Genomic DNA, 16,985 nt, shown 5'->3' on the forward strand with positions numbered 1-16,985 from the left:
TGGCCACAATAATACTGCGACAGTTTAAAATCGCCAATTAAGCTAACAAGCAGGAATTTGGACCATGTGATTGGTAAACCTGATCACGTGGTGAACGACGATCGGGCTTGACAATCGAACCGAGAAGGAAGGATCCAAGAGGAGGCAGCGCCGACTTTGCTGTCATTTTAACTAGCACAATACTATAAAGTAGTGAAAACGGGTAAAAATTAATGGAGTTTTCAAATTAAAAACTTCCTTCAATAAATTTCAGAAGTGTCATATCTCAGGTAATTGAACAGGTTCAAATCTCGATTACATAAAATGTACCGTTAGTGTTTTCATATTTAACCACGCCAAATTAAACTGCAAACTGTGCAAAAAAGTACACACTATGGGGTACACTGGTGATTCAGAAAGTATTCAGACCCCTTCACTTTTTCACATTTTGCTTATGCTAAAATTCAATTAAACTCACTTCATTTTTGTAAAGCACTGTGATGAGTTTTCAAGTAAAATACAAGTAGAAAGTTTACAAATTACTAAATACTGAATTAGTACACATAAAGACACAGACTTATTAGAACACACCGAAAACAAATAGTTTGAAACTAATGAACATAAATGGAAACCAACAATATCTGTCCATTTCTTAATTGTTGAAAATAATTATTGAAATTCTGAAATATGATCAGTTGACATAATCGTTTAAATTCACTCATTTCTTCAGAATGAGGAAAACATTTGCAAATGTATTAAACTGAAATATGTCATTCCTGCTCATAATCAGACCGTTTATTATTTCTCTTGAAATGTTGCTCAGGTGTATTCCATTCTATTGATCCTCACTGAGATGTTTCTTCACCTTGTTTGGAGTCCACCTCTGGTCACTTCAATTGATTGGACATAAGTAGGCAGGCACTCACCTGTCTATGTAAGGTTGACAGTGTGTATCAGAGCAAAAACAAAGCTATGAGTTGAAGGAATTGCCTGAAAAGCTTAGTGACAGGATTGTGTTGAGGCGCAACAGCATGGTGGTCTCCATAATTCTGAAATAGAAGAAGTTTGGAGCAACCACAACTCTTACTAGAACTGACTGCCTGGCCAAACTGAGTATCCATGGCAGAAGGGCCTTGATAAGAGAGGTGATGATGAACCTGATTGCCGCTCTGGCTGAGCTCCAAAGAGTCTGTGTGGAGACGGGAGAAACGTCCTGCAACACTCCACTGATCGTTGCATTATCACAGAGTGGCCAGACAGAATCCTTCTTTCAGTAAAAGACACATAAACCTGCTTGGAGTATTTTTTAAAAAGGCACCTAAAGAACTCTCAGATTGTAAAAAAACAACACTGTCTGGTCTGGTGAAACCAAGACCTCCATTTGAAGTGTCACATCTGGAGGAAACAAGGCACCCCTCATTACCTGTGCAATGACATTCTAATGGTAAGGCATGGTAGTGGCAACATCAATGCAGTGGGGATGTTTTGTAGGGGCAGGGATTGTGAAACTAGACAGGTCTGAGGAAAAGCTGAACAGAAAAAAATACAGAGATGTCCTTAATGAAAACATGCTGTCGGCCTCAGAGTGGGCTGAAGGTTCACCTTCTAAAAGGACAATGGCTCCTGCTCCTGTGCCTGCGCCTACTCCTGCTATAATGCAGGTTTAAGGATGCTATGGTGCTAGAGCTTGTGGCTGCATGTTGAATAAGTTTAGAATGTTACGCTCTACATAAGTGGGGTTCAAAGATGGATGGATGGATGGATGAATAATAATGACGACTTTATTGTCATCGCACAACAGTACAACCAAATTGAGATGCTAACCCTGATGATGCTAGTAAACAAAATAAATACCAGTAAAAAAGAGAATAATACCAGTAGGAGATAAAAAATGCTAGTAATACAGTTAACAAATAAAATAATACAGCTAGGAAATAAAAATGAAGTTGTACAGCTGGACAAGTATAAAACGTCAGTTGAGGACAGTTATTTAACACTCGTGCACCCTACATAACAACACTATGCACACTTCTGTATTCTACATACTGCACATCTCTATATATATAAAATCCAACGTTTGTCTGTCTGTCCGTCTGTCCTCTTTTCATTAGTGAACTACTTAACAGATTTAGATCATTTTTTTTATGTCATTTCCTTGAACATTCCGGTTGATCCTGCGACTTTTCTCATTGCGCTATGTATCATAGTTCGCTTGCGGTACCGATTTATTTGTGTGAATCTGAGAGACACACGGCAAGCCGAGGGGAGGAGGACGGGGCCTTCCTCACTTACGTGTCAGCCTCATGGTGTACTTTACCTCCGCTTAGCTAGCTAACGAGAGAACTACTTAACGGATTTAGATTGGGGATTTTTCTAGAATTTGCTTGAACATTCCGGTTGATTTTGTGACTTCTCTCATTGCATTAAGTATCATAGTTTGCTTGCGGTACTGATTTTTGTTGCACGAATCTGAGAGAAACTCAGTGGGCTGAGGGGAGAGGGCAGGGCCCTCTTCACTGATGCGCCAGCCTCTGGGCGTATTTTACATCCGCATAGCTAGCGAACGAGAGAACTACTTAACGGATTTAGATCAGGGTTTTTTCTAGAATTTGCTTGAGCATTCCGGTTGATTTTGTGACTTCTAAGTATTATAGTTCACTTGCAGTAGCGATATATTCACGCTAATCTGAGACAGAGGCTCTGGGCTGAGGGGAGGGGGAAGCGTCTTGTCAGGAGTAGGGCCCTCCTCACTGTCCTGTTTCACTACTACACGGGCGGTGCCGCGGGGGACGGCTAGTACTGTATATAAATACATGTACACCTCAGATATACATAAAGATATTTATTCTAGAAGCTTGCATACTAGGTGAAAAGCTATCATTGTCAGATTATGCAGTTGCACATAATTGGGTGTTATAGTCATCCTTAATGACAGAACAGTAAAGCAGTACAATTGTTTGTATGTAGGTTTGTATGGATTTATTTTTGTTGGAAGATGTCAGAAGAGTTGAGATCTTTGCAGAGCATTGAGATAAAACTATTCAGAGCCTGGAGGTGCAGGTCTTAATAGACCTGTAGCATCTTCCACAAGGCAGCAGAGTAAAAAAGTGATGGCCAGGGTGGGACAAGTCCCTTACGATGCTTGTGGCCTGGCGCAGACACCATGTAGTGTAAATGTCTCCCAGTTTATTCAGAAGTGTGTTAATGATACCATCAGTGAGTATTCTGTCTATGAAGCAATGATTAAAGGACAACAGAAGCGGCTGAGGCAAATCGGCCTTCCTCAGTGTCCTGGGGAAGTCAACACACTTCTCTGCTTTCTTTGCTTTTGTTAGTTGTTTATGTGAGGTCTCCAGAAATATGGATGCCCAAAATTTAAAACATGGCACTCTCTCCACTACATTCTAATTAATGTATAATGGGCAAATTCTTCACCTTGCCTTCTAAAACTGATGATCAGTTCTTTAGTTTTAATAGTGTTGAGTTCCAGATTATTGTTGCAACACCATTCTGTTCCATTGTAGGCTGACTCATCTCCATTTTTAATCAGCCCTACCCCTGTGGTGTCATCTGCAAACTTAATTACATTATTTGTATTAAGAATTGGAATCAGAAAGGAGAGGACTGGGCACACAGCCTTGTGGAACACCAGTGCCGAGAGTCAAGGTGGAAGAGTGATGGGTACCTAGCCCTGAATGTCTGGTTGGATGGATGGATCAGAGCTTAAGCCTATATACAGCCTATATGCATTGGACTTCCAATACAACTCGGAGTCCTGCCACATGCAAAAGTTCGCTGACGACACTGCTATCATGGGCTACATCAGGAGTGGGCAGGAGGAGGAGTATAGGAACCTCATCAAGGACTTTGTTAAATGGTGCGACTCAAACCACCTACACCTGAACACCAGCAAAACCAAGGAGCTGGTGGTGGATTTTAGGAGGCCCAGACCCCTCATTGACCCCGTGATCATCAGAGATGACTGTGTGCAGATGGTGCAGACCTATAAATACCTGGGAGTGCAGCTGGATGATAAATTAGACTGGACTGCCAATACTGACGCCCTGTGTAAGAAAGGACAGAGCCAGTTATACTTCCTTAGAAGGCTGGCGTCCTTCAACATCTGCAATAAGATGCTGCAGATGTTCTATCAGATGGTTGTGGCGAGCACCATCTTCTATGCGGTGGTGTGCTGGGGAGGCAACATAAAGAAGAGGGACGCCTCACGCCTGGACAAACTGGTGAGGAAGGCAGGCTCGATTGTAGGCATGGAGCTGGACAGTTTAACATCTGTGGCAGAGCGACGGGCGCTCAGCAGGCTCCTATCAATTATGGAGAATCCACTGCATCCACTGAACAGTATCATCTCCAGACAGAGGAGCAGCTTCAGCGACAGACTGCTGTCACTGTCCTGCTCCACTGACAGCCTGAGAAGATCATTCCTTCCTCACACTATATGACTCTTCAGTTCCACCCGGGGGGTAAATGTTAACATTATTTAAAGTTATTGTCTGTTTTTACCTGCATTGTTATCAATCTTTAATTTAATATTGTTTTTTGTATCATTATGCTGCTGCTGGAGTATGTGAATTTCCCCTTGGGATTAATAAAGTATCTATCTATCTATCTATCTATCTATCTATCTATCTATCTATCTATCTATCTATCTATCTATCTATCTATCTATCTATCTATCTATCTATCTATCTATCTATCTATCTATCTATCTATCTATCTATCTATCTGTCTAAAGACCCGAGGAAATAGAGCAACATCGACCATGAGACAAAGCCAGAGCTCATTCCTGACTCCGTCTGAAACACTCACTTACCAACAGCCTATGATGCGGGACTTCGCAATGAACAAAGATTTCAGAACTCCCCATGTGTAAATGCTACAGCAGAGTTTATTCCATTAGAGGGTCATGGTAAGGTGGAGCTCACCACAGAAACATTATGTGTAAGGCTGGAGCCATCTTCATATGGGACGCCAACCCATCACCTGCAAATCAACGTAACACTATGCCTCCGGACTATAGGAGGTTATACAGTAGGCATTCTTACAAAACTATCAAGTAGACAGATTGCCTGAGATCCGTCTTACCTTTCATTTTGTTCTCTTCTTATTCACCTATCTTTTTTTTTTATGTATCCCCTTTTTCCATAATACAAATGGAGCCTGACAAAACAGTTTAATTTCCCTCTAAATGCAAATGTGGACTCAACCTAAATCAATTTAATGCACACATTTAATTTGCAAGCAGCAAAAGAAGCTGACATTATATTGTCACTTCAAATTAGGCTTTTCACCAGAGTGGCAGTGGGAACGACCAACAGGTTGCTATTGCTTAGCGATTCTTCCCCAATTATTTTGAACACGGCTTTTTTTTTTTAATTTCTCAACTCCACCCTGATCCCAATCCTGGTCCCCTTCTTCTTGTTCTTGCTTCCACCCCAGCCCGTCCCACACCGCGCACTCCGTTGCCAGAACTCCAGTCCGTCTTTTCCTGGAAGGCTCTGGATTTTCCAGTGCGAGCGTCTCTCACTCCTAATCCATGGCAGAGAGTTCAGGAGTCGGGAGAGGCAAGAAGTTGGGGAAAAAAAAGTGAAGAAAGCAAAGTTTCAAACAAAGTTGCAGGGCTGTGCTCGTGGCTTATTGCGGGCTCGTAAACGGGGGAGGCTAAGTAAAGGTCTCTTCCCTGCGGGACGGAGGGGTTTTACACCCTCGGTTTAGGAGCGAGGACTTTGATTTCTTTTCCTCCCAGCGTGTGAATACCCGGCAAGGGGGCGACAACAAAATGGGGACGAGGCGATCTCTCTGGACGCTTTACGGACTAACTCTGCTCTTTCATATAGCATGTTACACTTTTACTGTAAGTACGACACTGTTGCATGTTTAATTGTCTTTTCGGTTGGAATGGGCAATGATCTTGTGGGTGACTAAGACATTTTTTTATTTCTATTTTTACTTAAATGACTGTAAATTCTCCACAGATCAATTGAGAAAGACATTGAAGGTGAGGAAATTAAAGGTTCCAGACTTTATTTAATGGATCTGTGTGGATATTATTATTATTATCTGTCAGGGAAAGAAATTGAAAAAGACAAGAGAGTTACTGTAATTCCCGCATCGTGCCAATGGTCCCCAGGTGCTGCAAAACGTGCTCGGCGTGCCAGCCACAAATCGGGCAGTCCGTCCCGGTTTGCCTTTGTTTCAGCTGAGCTTCGTGGATGGCGATTGACAGAACTTGCCGTGGTCTAATTTTAAACCTCCAGAAGCCCTGCGTCTATTCATAGCCCTGCTGGCGTCTCCCTGGCCGCCCGCAGTTTAGACTTCGCTGCGAGGGGATAGAAGCGACAGAGAGGGGCTGACTGAATGAGCTGGCGCGCCGGGCATAGCGGGTAGCACAGCATCCGCCAGCCTTGCCTTGCTTTTTTTTTTTGAGGAATCACCTATACGAACGCCTTCATTTGACTTTTTTTTTAATTTCCCTTTACATATTCCAAAATCCCTTTTAATCTCCGTTGGTTACATGCGCCTCTACACTTTGTGATAATCTGAAAAGCAAGTGCCCACGAGTACCCAGAAACCCGATCGCGTCTAATCAAGCCTTGTCTAAAATCAAACGAATGAAAAATCAGAGACGACTTCATTTTATTCAAAGAAGCAAAACTGTTCACAAACATAACCCTATAAAAGTTTTTCCATTGCATCTCTCCTTAGTGAGCACGCACGGCATGCGCATCAGGAGTGCGGTGAGGTCGAACGCTTTCCACTGCCTGTTAAATAATTCGCACTTTTGCATGGTAGACGCGCTGATGCAGTACAACTGCATTCACGTTGAAGTAGCGTAATATTTGTTTTTTTACAAGTCCCTACTGAAGGTCGAATCGACAGCCTTGTGAATATGCGTTCCAAAACTCCAACCACTGAGCCACACTCTTAATACAGTAAAACGGTAAAAACAAATCTGACTACAAGTTAACGGGTGTGGAACACAGCGCACAAGAGGCAAATAGTTACCCGCTGATTTAAATAATAATACGGCCAGAAATAAGCGGCCACATCAACATGAAGACAGCAAACTGACTAGCGGATGGCTGCGTACCGCTCTGGGTAAAGAACGTGCTGAGTAAGCGGTGTGACGCGCCTGTATGAGCCGCCCGGGCGGCCACTCGCTACGAGCTCGACGTCCCTGCCACAGAGGTGGACACCTGTGAGTGACTTAATTAGGGGTAAAGTTCATCAGCAGTGCGCGAGGAAATTCAAAAGGCGAAGGGTGTTGTGCTAAAAGCGCCGCATATTAACATAGTCAGTGCAGAGAATCGTACCCGTGCAGCGCGATTGCAAATATAAATTAGGTTGAATTAGCAGCTCTAAATGTACCCTACGTGAGTGTGTACATTAATGGACCGTGTAGTGCGTTGGCTCTACGCCCAGGGTTGCTAGGAGAGGCTCCGTATCACCTCGACCCTGCTTTGGATTAATCGCTTTTAAAAATATAATTTTAAGTTACATCAGCATGCCGATTACCGATTCATCCTAAACCAAATCAGATTCGTGGGGACAGACAGCGAAGAACGAAAGGCAGGGGCCAACCTTAGGCGGTGAGCAGGTGTAGCGCAACCCCTGGGAGGACATGCGCAGTAAGAGTGGCACGCCAGGCGACACACGCGTGATCAGGGTAAGCCGCATGAATTAAAGGAAAACCACACGAGCGGCCGTCAAGTTTTACAATTCTGGACGTGCAAGACAGTCTATGGCGCCGAAATCCAACCCAAGGCTGCATTTAGGGCATGTTGTTTGAGCTGGTGTTCCCATTCAAGTAGAATTCACTCCAGAATCTTACTGCTGAAAGGAATGAGGTCATTTTCACAAACAGGTGAACGCGCGTCTATTGTTTTATGATATACACCATGTGAATGGGATCCTAGTATTGTTTCGATTAACAAACTTGGCACGAAGAAGAATACTCTTCAGTGCAGCCTACACTCAGGGCCGGATTTATATGAAAAGAGGCCCTAGGCTATTCCACTTATGAGGCCCTTTCACCTTCCATTTTTAAGTTTGTAAATTACATGAGAGATAATAAAATTTTGCTAACAATTTGAATGTAGGCCCCTCTTGATCTTGAGGCCCTAGGCTGAAGCCTAGTTAGCCTATAGGAAAATCCGGCCCTGCCTACACTCTTAAAAATAAATGTTCCACAGTGGTTCTACAGAGCGATGCCACAGGGGACCCATTTTTGGTTCCCAAAAGCCCCATCCACATGAAGGTTCCAGGAAGCACTTTTATTTATTTAGATCTGTGAGAGGCTCCACACAGTAAATAACCATGGCTAGATGGTGACAGATTTGTGAAATACTATTGGGTTCCTAATTTTAAAAAGAAACTGTCTGTATATGTCAAGTAACACAGGTTAAGTCCAGGTTTTTCTTAATGTGCTAGATTCCTGCGGCCTACGGTACATTAGAGATTTGTTTCTACACATTAGGAAGCTTTTCGAAGATTTAAGAAACAACTTCATATGCAGAGAACCCTTCCCAAAATGAAAGGTGGTTTGTCAAGCAAAGGCTCAATGAGGAACCACGTAGTACCATTAAAGAACCATTCTCTTTGAGAGTGTAGTCATTTTCTTTACGGGGAAGTCCAGCCTATTTACAAGTGCAGCTGTTAAGTTAGATAGGGAGTTAGAAATAGGACTTCCAGATTTGTAGCATTCTTAAAAGTGTGTGTAATAGGGCTCAAGTGAGATCTCCATAGTCTAAAACACAAGAATGCCATGTGAATCTTTATCAAGAGTGGAGGACAGTTTGACTGTCCAGTTACAATTCCATGAAGGGTACTGCAAATTTTAAAAGAGCGTTGGTAGTATGAAAACTGGTTCCATCATCTCCCTGCTATTATTCCAGCTGGCATAAAGTGGGCATGAATGAACATTCAGATGGAATTTCTAACTTGACTGTTTGAAGATGTTTTCCTTTTTCTCTGTGCCCGGTGATGATCTGGCAAGTCCTTTAATTTGAACTACAGCCTTGTGCTGACTGAGATGGCTGAAATTCAGAAAGTCAGTGAAGGCGTGTAACTACTCACTTCACACTCTTAAAGACAATGCTTCTTTGATGGCACTTTACAGGGTTGTGTGCCATAACTATTGTTTGACAAAGGACCATTTCATTCTGTGAAGGGTTTTTTGTTGTTGTATGATGTTGGTTTTTTGGGCTTTGAAAAGTTTCTTAATATGTCGACATAACAGAAATCTTTAGGCCATCTAGCTGGGTATTAGAAGATGAAGTAAACTTCAACTAATTGGAATGCAGCAGGAGTCCTTTTAAAGTCATGAGGCCATTGGTATTTCACAAATCTGTTATCATCTATTCATGGCTACTTATGGAACCTGTTATGGATCTAACTAAATAAAGGTTCTTTCTGGAACATTCATGTGAAGGGTTGTTTTGGGAGCCAAAAATGGTTCCCCTATGGCAAAAACTCAGAGGATTGACTTTGGCACCTTTATTTTTAAAAGTGCTGCATCCGTTCATTGAAAATTTGCAATCGCAACTTACATTTGAATCTTCCTATTATATGACATTATAATGACATACATGATCCGTATTTGCTTGACATATTTTAAGTCACAGAGATTTTAACATGCATAGTACACCTGTGACAGTCCGGGTCACTCCATGCTACCTGTTCCATCAGGGAGCCTATTGAACTCATATCTTCGATAGTCATAACTGAGATGAACCAGGCAGATAAGGCCCCCAAAGTAGTGTGGAGCCGACCCAGACCGTCACATTTGGTGTCAGCAGTGGGATGAGCTGTGGTGGTGAAGACCAAAGAACAGAAGGCGAGTCAGCAAGCAGGTTAGGTGTCTGACTATTTTATGAACGCGCAGACTCAAGCTGGAAGAGGACATTTTAGATTTTGAACTTTTTGATGGAATATTTATTGATGATTTTATTGTCGTTTTAAAGTTCTTGTTCTTTTAATTTCCGGGTTTTATAAACGGGAGCTTGGGGTTCTTTTTAGAGTGTTGGTTTTCATGCTTTTATTATTTGTTTTTAGTGCAGTGTAGGGCCATGCCACAGACCTGGGCCACCACTCGCACAAGGTTAAGAGAAGGGTGGACCCCACCCGTGCAGCTGGCAGCCTTGTGAAGGGAGGTATGTGATAAGTGGTCAGTGGCATCGGGAATATTTTAAATAAATAATTGTGTGCTGCAATCGGGAGTGGGTGTGTGCAGGCATGCTTCGGTCCATGACTGATTGAGGTACTTGGCGGATCGGTTAGGCGCCTCAGTTGTGCCTCAGAGGGAGCGCCTGCACCCAATTACAGTCAGTCAGTCAGTCATCGTCCAACCCGCTATATCCTAACACAGGGTCATGGTGGTCTGCTGGAGCCAATCCCAGCCAGCACAGGTCGCAAGGCAGGAACGAACCCAGGGTGCCAGCCCACCGCAGGGCACACACACACTCACACCAAGCACATACTAGGGACAATTTAGGATCGCCAATGCACCTAACCAGCATGTCTTTGGACTGTGGGAGGAAACCGAAGCACCCGGAGGAAACCCACGCAGACACGGGGAGAACATGCAAACTCCACGCAGGGAGGACCCAGGAAGCAAACCCAGGTCTCCTTACTGTGAGGCACACCCAATTACAGCAACATTTATTTCTATAGCACATTTTCATACAAAAGATGTAGTTCAAAGTGCTTTACAGGATGAAGGAAAAACAAAAAGGACAAAATACAGAAATAAAATTAGGCAATACTAATTAACATAAAATAAAAGTAAGGTCCAATGGCCAGGAAGGTCAGGAAAAAACAAAAAAAACTACAGATGGCTGGAGAAAAAAATAAAATCTGCAGGGGTTCCAAGGCCACGAGACCACCCAGCTCTGTCTAGGCATTCAACCTAATATCAGTGATCTCAATCAGTCCTCATGGTTTTCAGTCTTCACATGGAAGAAGTTGACAATGATGGTCATGTGGACCTCTAGTCTTCAATCCATCAATGTAGGGACTAATTTGATCAGACAGGAGGGGTAAAAGGAGCCTGCACTGCAGAAATAACAAAAGAAATCAGACAGACAAGAAAGGTCATGAAAGAAAGGGTGGAGGTTACATGACTGGAAGAAGGGCAGGAGTGAGGGACAGAAGGAAGCACGTGGATGGGAATGGAGGCCTGTTGATGGAGCATGTGGCCAACGCTCAAAGGGGGCTGAGGGTTGCTCCTGCTCCTACTCACGGAGGACTCCCCCACAAGGCCGGGGAATGGCAGCAGGAGTCTGAAGGAGGAAGGCTCGGCGGCACCCCGTGGAATGGTAGGGGATTGGTGGCGGGGAGGACTGAGGGTTGTCTGCACCTGTTGGATGATGTCTCTCCATGCTGCGAGACCTGACGTTGGTTTTAAGGGGATACACCAGTGCTTGTGAGATTTTAGAGGACTGCTTCCTGCTTTAGCTTTTAACCTTGTTTTTATGGATTTATTTATTCTGGATTTTGAACCTCTGCACAGTTTCACTGATTTGTAGGCTATTAATTTATTGAAGACTTTGCAATGCACAGCACGTTTTGAACACTTTGTCTTTGGATTGTTTTAATATAAGCACTATTCACTTTTTGCACGTAGCCCTTGCTATGTAAGTGTATCGTCATTTGCCCGGCTCATCTTGGTTATCTATCGATAGTTCAAGTTCAAAAGGCTCCCAGACAGAACAGGGAGCATAGAGCCAACCCAGATGGTCACAACAGCTCTTCCCATATTTACATTACCAGAGCCATCATTTGTTCTGGGCTGAGTAATGAGTCACTGGTGGAGCCTGACGACTCATCCTCGTGTTTTACCTCCTGACCACAATGCTAATGAAATGTGTTTGCAGCCAGCTACAGAAAAGCAATACTCTGCCTTTCCATAACATCAGTTTGATTTTATTTTACAGATGTTGCACTGGACTGTACTGTTATTTCCATGTTTTTCCAAGCAGAGGACCAGGCCAAGTGAGATAATGGCAGGGATTGAATTGGTAGCCTTGTGTGTCACAGTCCAAAGCATTAGCCACTTCACTGCACTGCTAGTAAGAGTAGAACATCAGAAAACATGTAACGAGAAGAGGCCATTGAGACCAAGAAGCTCATCACATCTAATAACCCCCTTAGGTCCCCCTAAGTCCTACTTTCCACCACACTATTTGGTACAGTCATGCACGGACGTACGGCTCCATTTGGGGTCAGCCATTTGGCCATATGTTGGTCACAAAGTGTATAGGTCATTGCAATTGAGGCTCTGGTGTGGGTCACTGGTATGCTGGCACAAAGTAACACGAACTGATCTTCATGTTTCAGTGGCCACATGGCAGGTCAATGTAAGGCAGTTTCTCAACCACTAGATCGTAGGTTGCCGTCGTTCGTTCACGAGATGAAATAATAGTGCTAATAATAAAAGATGTATTACTGAGACTGTTTTTGGCAATTTCTAGAACATTATTACCCAACTAACCATGGTACCCGTCAAAGATAGATGATAGAATAATTTTTAAATATTTTCTATCTCACGTGTGTGTGAACCTCTCTTGACAGCTGCTCCTTCTCTTGTGCACATTCCCATAAATTTTGCTTCTTAGATTACTTTCGAGACTTTATACTTACCGTCTTAGAAGGTGACTCTCTCAGCATGCCTTCTGTGTCTTCACTGGTGCTTCCTACTTGCCATCTTCTCAGAGTCTTGTCATTATTTTCTCGTCTCCTGTCCGCATTTATATCTGCCATCTTTGAAGGCGACCCTCTCAGAGTGTCTCCTACGTCTTTACTAACATGTCTTCACCGATGCTCCCTCTCTTGAGCACATTGCTGTAAAACTTTTTTCTTAGATTCTGTCACTAGTTCTGAGATGCCTTTCCTGCCTTCTGTGTGGTTTTATACTTGCCATATTGAAAGGCTACTGTCTCAGTGCGCCAATCTAACTGATCACAGCAAAGTCAGTCTGGCCAATCAGATTGCTACTAGGGGGCTCCGCCCCCTGCTCGCTTCACTCGCCAACCCCTGGCGTTGGGAAATTACAAAGAGCGTGATGTATGAATGAGATATAGCATAGTGTGAAGGTGTAGATGACGCAGATACAAAGCAAATAATAAAGTGTTTGGCACAGTGTAAAGGTTTATTGGAAAATTTCTTTGTAAACAACATTAGTAGTAAAGATGGTGTCTTGTCCTTGCATGAGTTTTCCTTGGCATGGAGCATTTATGACCTTAACTTTAACGTCAGATGAACGTCGAACTTGTGAGAAGGCCACATAAAGTTGTCCATGTACAAAAACGGGCTCAGATAGGTAGATGCCAACCTTGTCCATGGTTTGTCCTTGTGATTTGTTGATGGTCATGGCAAAGGCAGGTTAAATGGGGAATTGTTTCCGTTTAAGTGTAAAAGGTAATTCCAGGTCAGAACTTGTAAGGTCAATTGTAGGAATTAGAACAGTATTGTTAGCATGTGATCTTGTAAGAACTGTTGCTTGAATAATATTGTGTGTCATGGTGTAGACGACTAAACGTGTACCATTGCATAAACCCTGTTTAGTGTTAAGGTTTCTTAATAGCATGATTATTGTTCCGTTTTTAAGGCTAAGACTGTGTTGTGGTAATCCGGCTGGGTTAATAGTGTTTAAATATTCTAAGGGGAAATTAAGATGGTCATTGTCATCATCAGAGTCAACTTTGTCAGAGCTTAGAAAGAGGTGCGACTCTCCAGGAAGTAATGAAATGACCTGGTTATTAATGTGATCAACAGTAATATTTTTTGGACATAATATAGTTCGTTGTGTTAAAAGGGGTATTTGGTCTAATGAGACCGCTGTTCCAAATATTTTTGTAAGTAAGTCGTCACAGATAAAGGGTTGAGGAGTTGTAATAATATCTGGATGAAGTCCATCTGCATTGGCGAGTGTACAATGTCCTGGTTTGTAATAACGAATTGTTATATTCGGGATCTGGACATCGCATGTTTTGTACGAAGTGTATCTTTTGAAAGCAATGGCAATTGTCCGCGTAACATTTTTTGTTCCGCGGTTTTCGAAGCGCTTTGTAGGCGACGACGTGAATTTTTTTTTTTTGATGCGGGTTCGTGTTTGTGGTCCCGTTACTCGAGCCGTCTAGTTTTGTACTCGTGATCGTGAATTGATGACTTGTTTGATCTTTATCGTTAGGAATATGGATAAGTAATAAGGAGGATCGAACTCACTGTTAATATGCGGACTGTTCGTTTCTTCGTATTATCACCAATCAGGTGTCGCTCCTGTATATGTATTGTAGTTCGGTCTCGTGTTGTTTCTATGACGTCATCGCGTATTTTAAAGTGGACTGAATAATAGCTGAGCGCATAGCATGTGGAGCAATAGCTAAGCACTGTCTAAAATCTACTCCTAATAAAAGTACCTTTCCTCGAAAAGGAATATTATTATTCATCAACGCAATGCCAATTGTCCGCGTATTTTAAGGTGGACTGAACAATAGCTGAGCGCATTGGAAGTGGAGCAATAGTTAAGCACTGTCTAAAATCTCTTCCTAATAAAAGTACCTTTCCTGCAAAGGGAATATTATTATTCATCAACGTTTGTAGAAATTTATCAATGGTGTTGAGTAAGTGACTGGATGCCATTGTACATTTATCTATAATTAATAGTGTGGCAAGACGAATGTCACGTGCATTTTTACTGTACATTTTCATAGTGGATACCGATGTTTCTGTGATTGGGACCGGTATTATGAATAAGGAGTGACATGTGTTTTTGGAGCCGAGACATTTTTTCTTCCACGGTTTCAGAAGCGCGTTGTAGGTTTCGACTTGATTTGTGCATATTTGCGTTCTTGATTTGTTTCAGGGTGCACTGTTCAAATGCAATGTAATATTTGTCCACATATGCGAAAGCAGTATGGGCCATTGCCTTTTGGTGACCTGATATTTACTCCGGTAGATGCAAAAGCAAATGAACTATTGTAGGATCTAATGCAGTTCATAAAGTTTTTACTTTCAGGTACTTTGTTAGTTAGAAGCTTCTGTAGATATACAGGCTATGAATGTAAAGGAGGCAGTCTAATTTGACCCTTTTGAAAACAACGTGTAAATTCATTACTTGTATTGCCATTTGTTTCTTCAGGGAAGTTAAGTGAATGACAGTGATTGCAAATGACATTAATTAATCCCAATGAATATTCATGAATAGTGGACTTATTATTGAACGCGTTGTCTGCTAACTGGCGCAATCGTTTAGCAGGTGTCTGTCATTGATGTCCTTGACGTGTATCTTTTGCTTGTGCCGTTTGAGAGACGCGTCGTTGTATGTGCAGGATTTGGGACGTGCTATTCTGGAGCTGTAATCGATTTGCCTGTGGTGTGTGAGAAGCCCGTTGCAGTTTACGGCGTTCATTGTTTGTATTGAGCCTTGCCCGTTTTTGTATGTTTAATATGTAGCCTTTTATGTGGTTGAACGGTTAATAGTGCATCAGTGTAATGAGATCGATCTATGCTGCATAATTTGAACGTGTTCAGATGACGTAGGTTTAATACGGACGGTTCGTTCAGTAATGGGGCTTTGTGTCTCAGGTCGTGGGTCTGAATCATCCTTTTTGTGTACGTTTCGCGTGCTATGTCCGTAGTCTGTCCCGTTTCGTGTCCAATGGGCTTTGTGTGGCGTTCGCGGCTTCTTTTTTTTTTGTGTGCTGGGGGCTTGTTGCCTGAGTTTTTATTTCTGTTAGTGGAGGGGGTGTTTGTGTGTCGTGGGGCTGAATCGTCCTTTTTGTGTGCGAACCGTTTCATGTGCTATGTGGCGCCTGTGTGTGACTCCTTTGTTTTTGGTGTTCTAGGGGCGCGTGGCCTCATTTCTTATTTCAGTTACTGGAGGGGGGCTTTGGGTGTCGTGGGTCTCAATCCTCTTCTTTGTGTGTGTCCCATTTCATGTGCAATGGCTTCGTGCGTTTACGTTGCATTCCATCCGGCCGGTTTCCGTTGCTTGCTTGGGGGGGGTTTGTGGGGCGCCTGCGCAGTACATCTTTTGCGTCCACGGCCCATGGCCGGATGTCCCTGCGTCCATCCGGTTTACCATTCTCAGTTAGTAATATGGATAAGGGACTGGACACACAGATCTTAGTGATTTATTATATAGTAGACTAGCTGATTACCCAGTGGCTTCGCTCACTGAGTGCAAGGGAAAAAAATAAAATGTAGTCTATAAGTTATTAAACAGTAAAAGATTAACATGTAAGAAGTAAAGATACATTGAGCACTACCAGAGTGGTTTCGGGTAAACTACATTTTAAAGGCGCTATAACAGAACAGGTAAGTAGTACTAACAGCAGCTAAAATGTATTTTTTTTTTGTTCTTTATTTCGCCTTATACAATTTCTTGTATTAGGAATTTGGTAGTTTTCACATACCCCTTGGGGTCAGAGTGCAGGGTCAGCCATTGTACAGCACCCCTGGAGCAATTACAGGTTAAGGGTCTTGCTCAAGGGCCCAGCAGAGCAGGATCTCCTTTGGCAGTGACGAGGATTCGAACCGGCAACCTTCGGGATACCAGCGCAGATCCTTAGCCTCAGAGCCACCACTCCGCCCTATTTGGATCATCTCTCGGTAGTAGATCCCTTGTGAAAGGCGCTACACGACGGCTGTGGTATAGAAATGACATTTTCTATGTGATCGTCCAAATTTCTGCCTGACAACCTTGCACTACGTACCTGTGATTTACTTCTTAAAATAATTAATCACAAAAGCAACCTTGAATGTTGTGGGGTTTTAGTGACCCAAACTCACCTTAAGGGACAGTAAGTAGTCGTGCTGGGCAATTTACAAACAGTCCTGCTTCGATGGCGCCGATTACACTCAATCGAAAAGATTCCCATTCTCCCAGGAGCCGATGGGGCAATTGAAGTGTCAAAAAAAGTGCGAGAAAAGACGACACTGCACGAAACTGCAAAGCTCTCGACCCGGCGGAGCAGCCGACATTTCGT

General features: G+C 42.9%; 1 protein-coding gene across 7 annotated transcripts in view; it reads left to right on the plus strand.

Annotated features, from left to right (window-relative positions):
- The first annotated feature begins 5,499 nt into the window (after positions 1–5,499).
- hspg2 (heparan sulfate proteoglycan 2) overlaps positions 5,500–16,985 on the plus strand; it is a 517,600-nt gene continuing 506,114 nt past the window's right edge. For 5 of the 7 annotated variants that reach the window (XM_051930335.1, XM_051930339.1, XM_051930337.1 and 2 more), the window contains exon 1: positions 5,501–5,851. In XM_051930335.1, the coding sequence (XP_051786295.1) occupies positions 5,777–5,851 (75 nt within the window). In that variant the 5' untranslated portion in view covers positions 5,501–5,776. Of the gene's footprint in view, positions 5,852–16,985 lie in introns of all 7 variants that reach the window. The other 2 variants (XM_051930340.1, XM_051930341.1) reach the window with 2 other exon arrangements.

This window comes from Erpetoichthys calabaricus, chromosome 8 (genome assembly GCF_900747795.2).
Source record: "Erpetoichthys calabaricus chromosome 8, fErpCal1.3, whole genome shotgun sequence".
Classification (NCBI taxonomy): domain Eukaryota; kingdom Metazoa; phylum Chordata; class Cladistia; order Polypteriformes; family Polypteridae; genus Erpetoichthys; species Erpetoichthys calabaricus.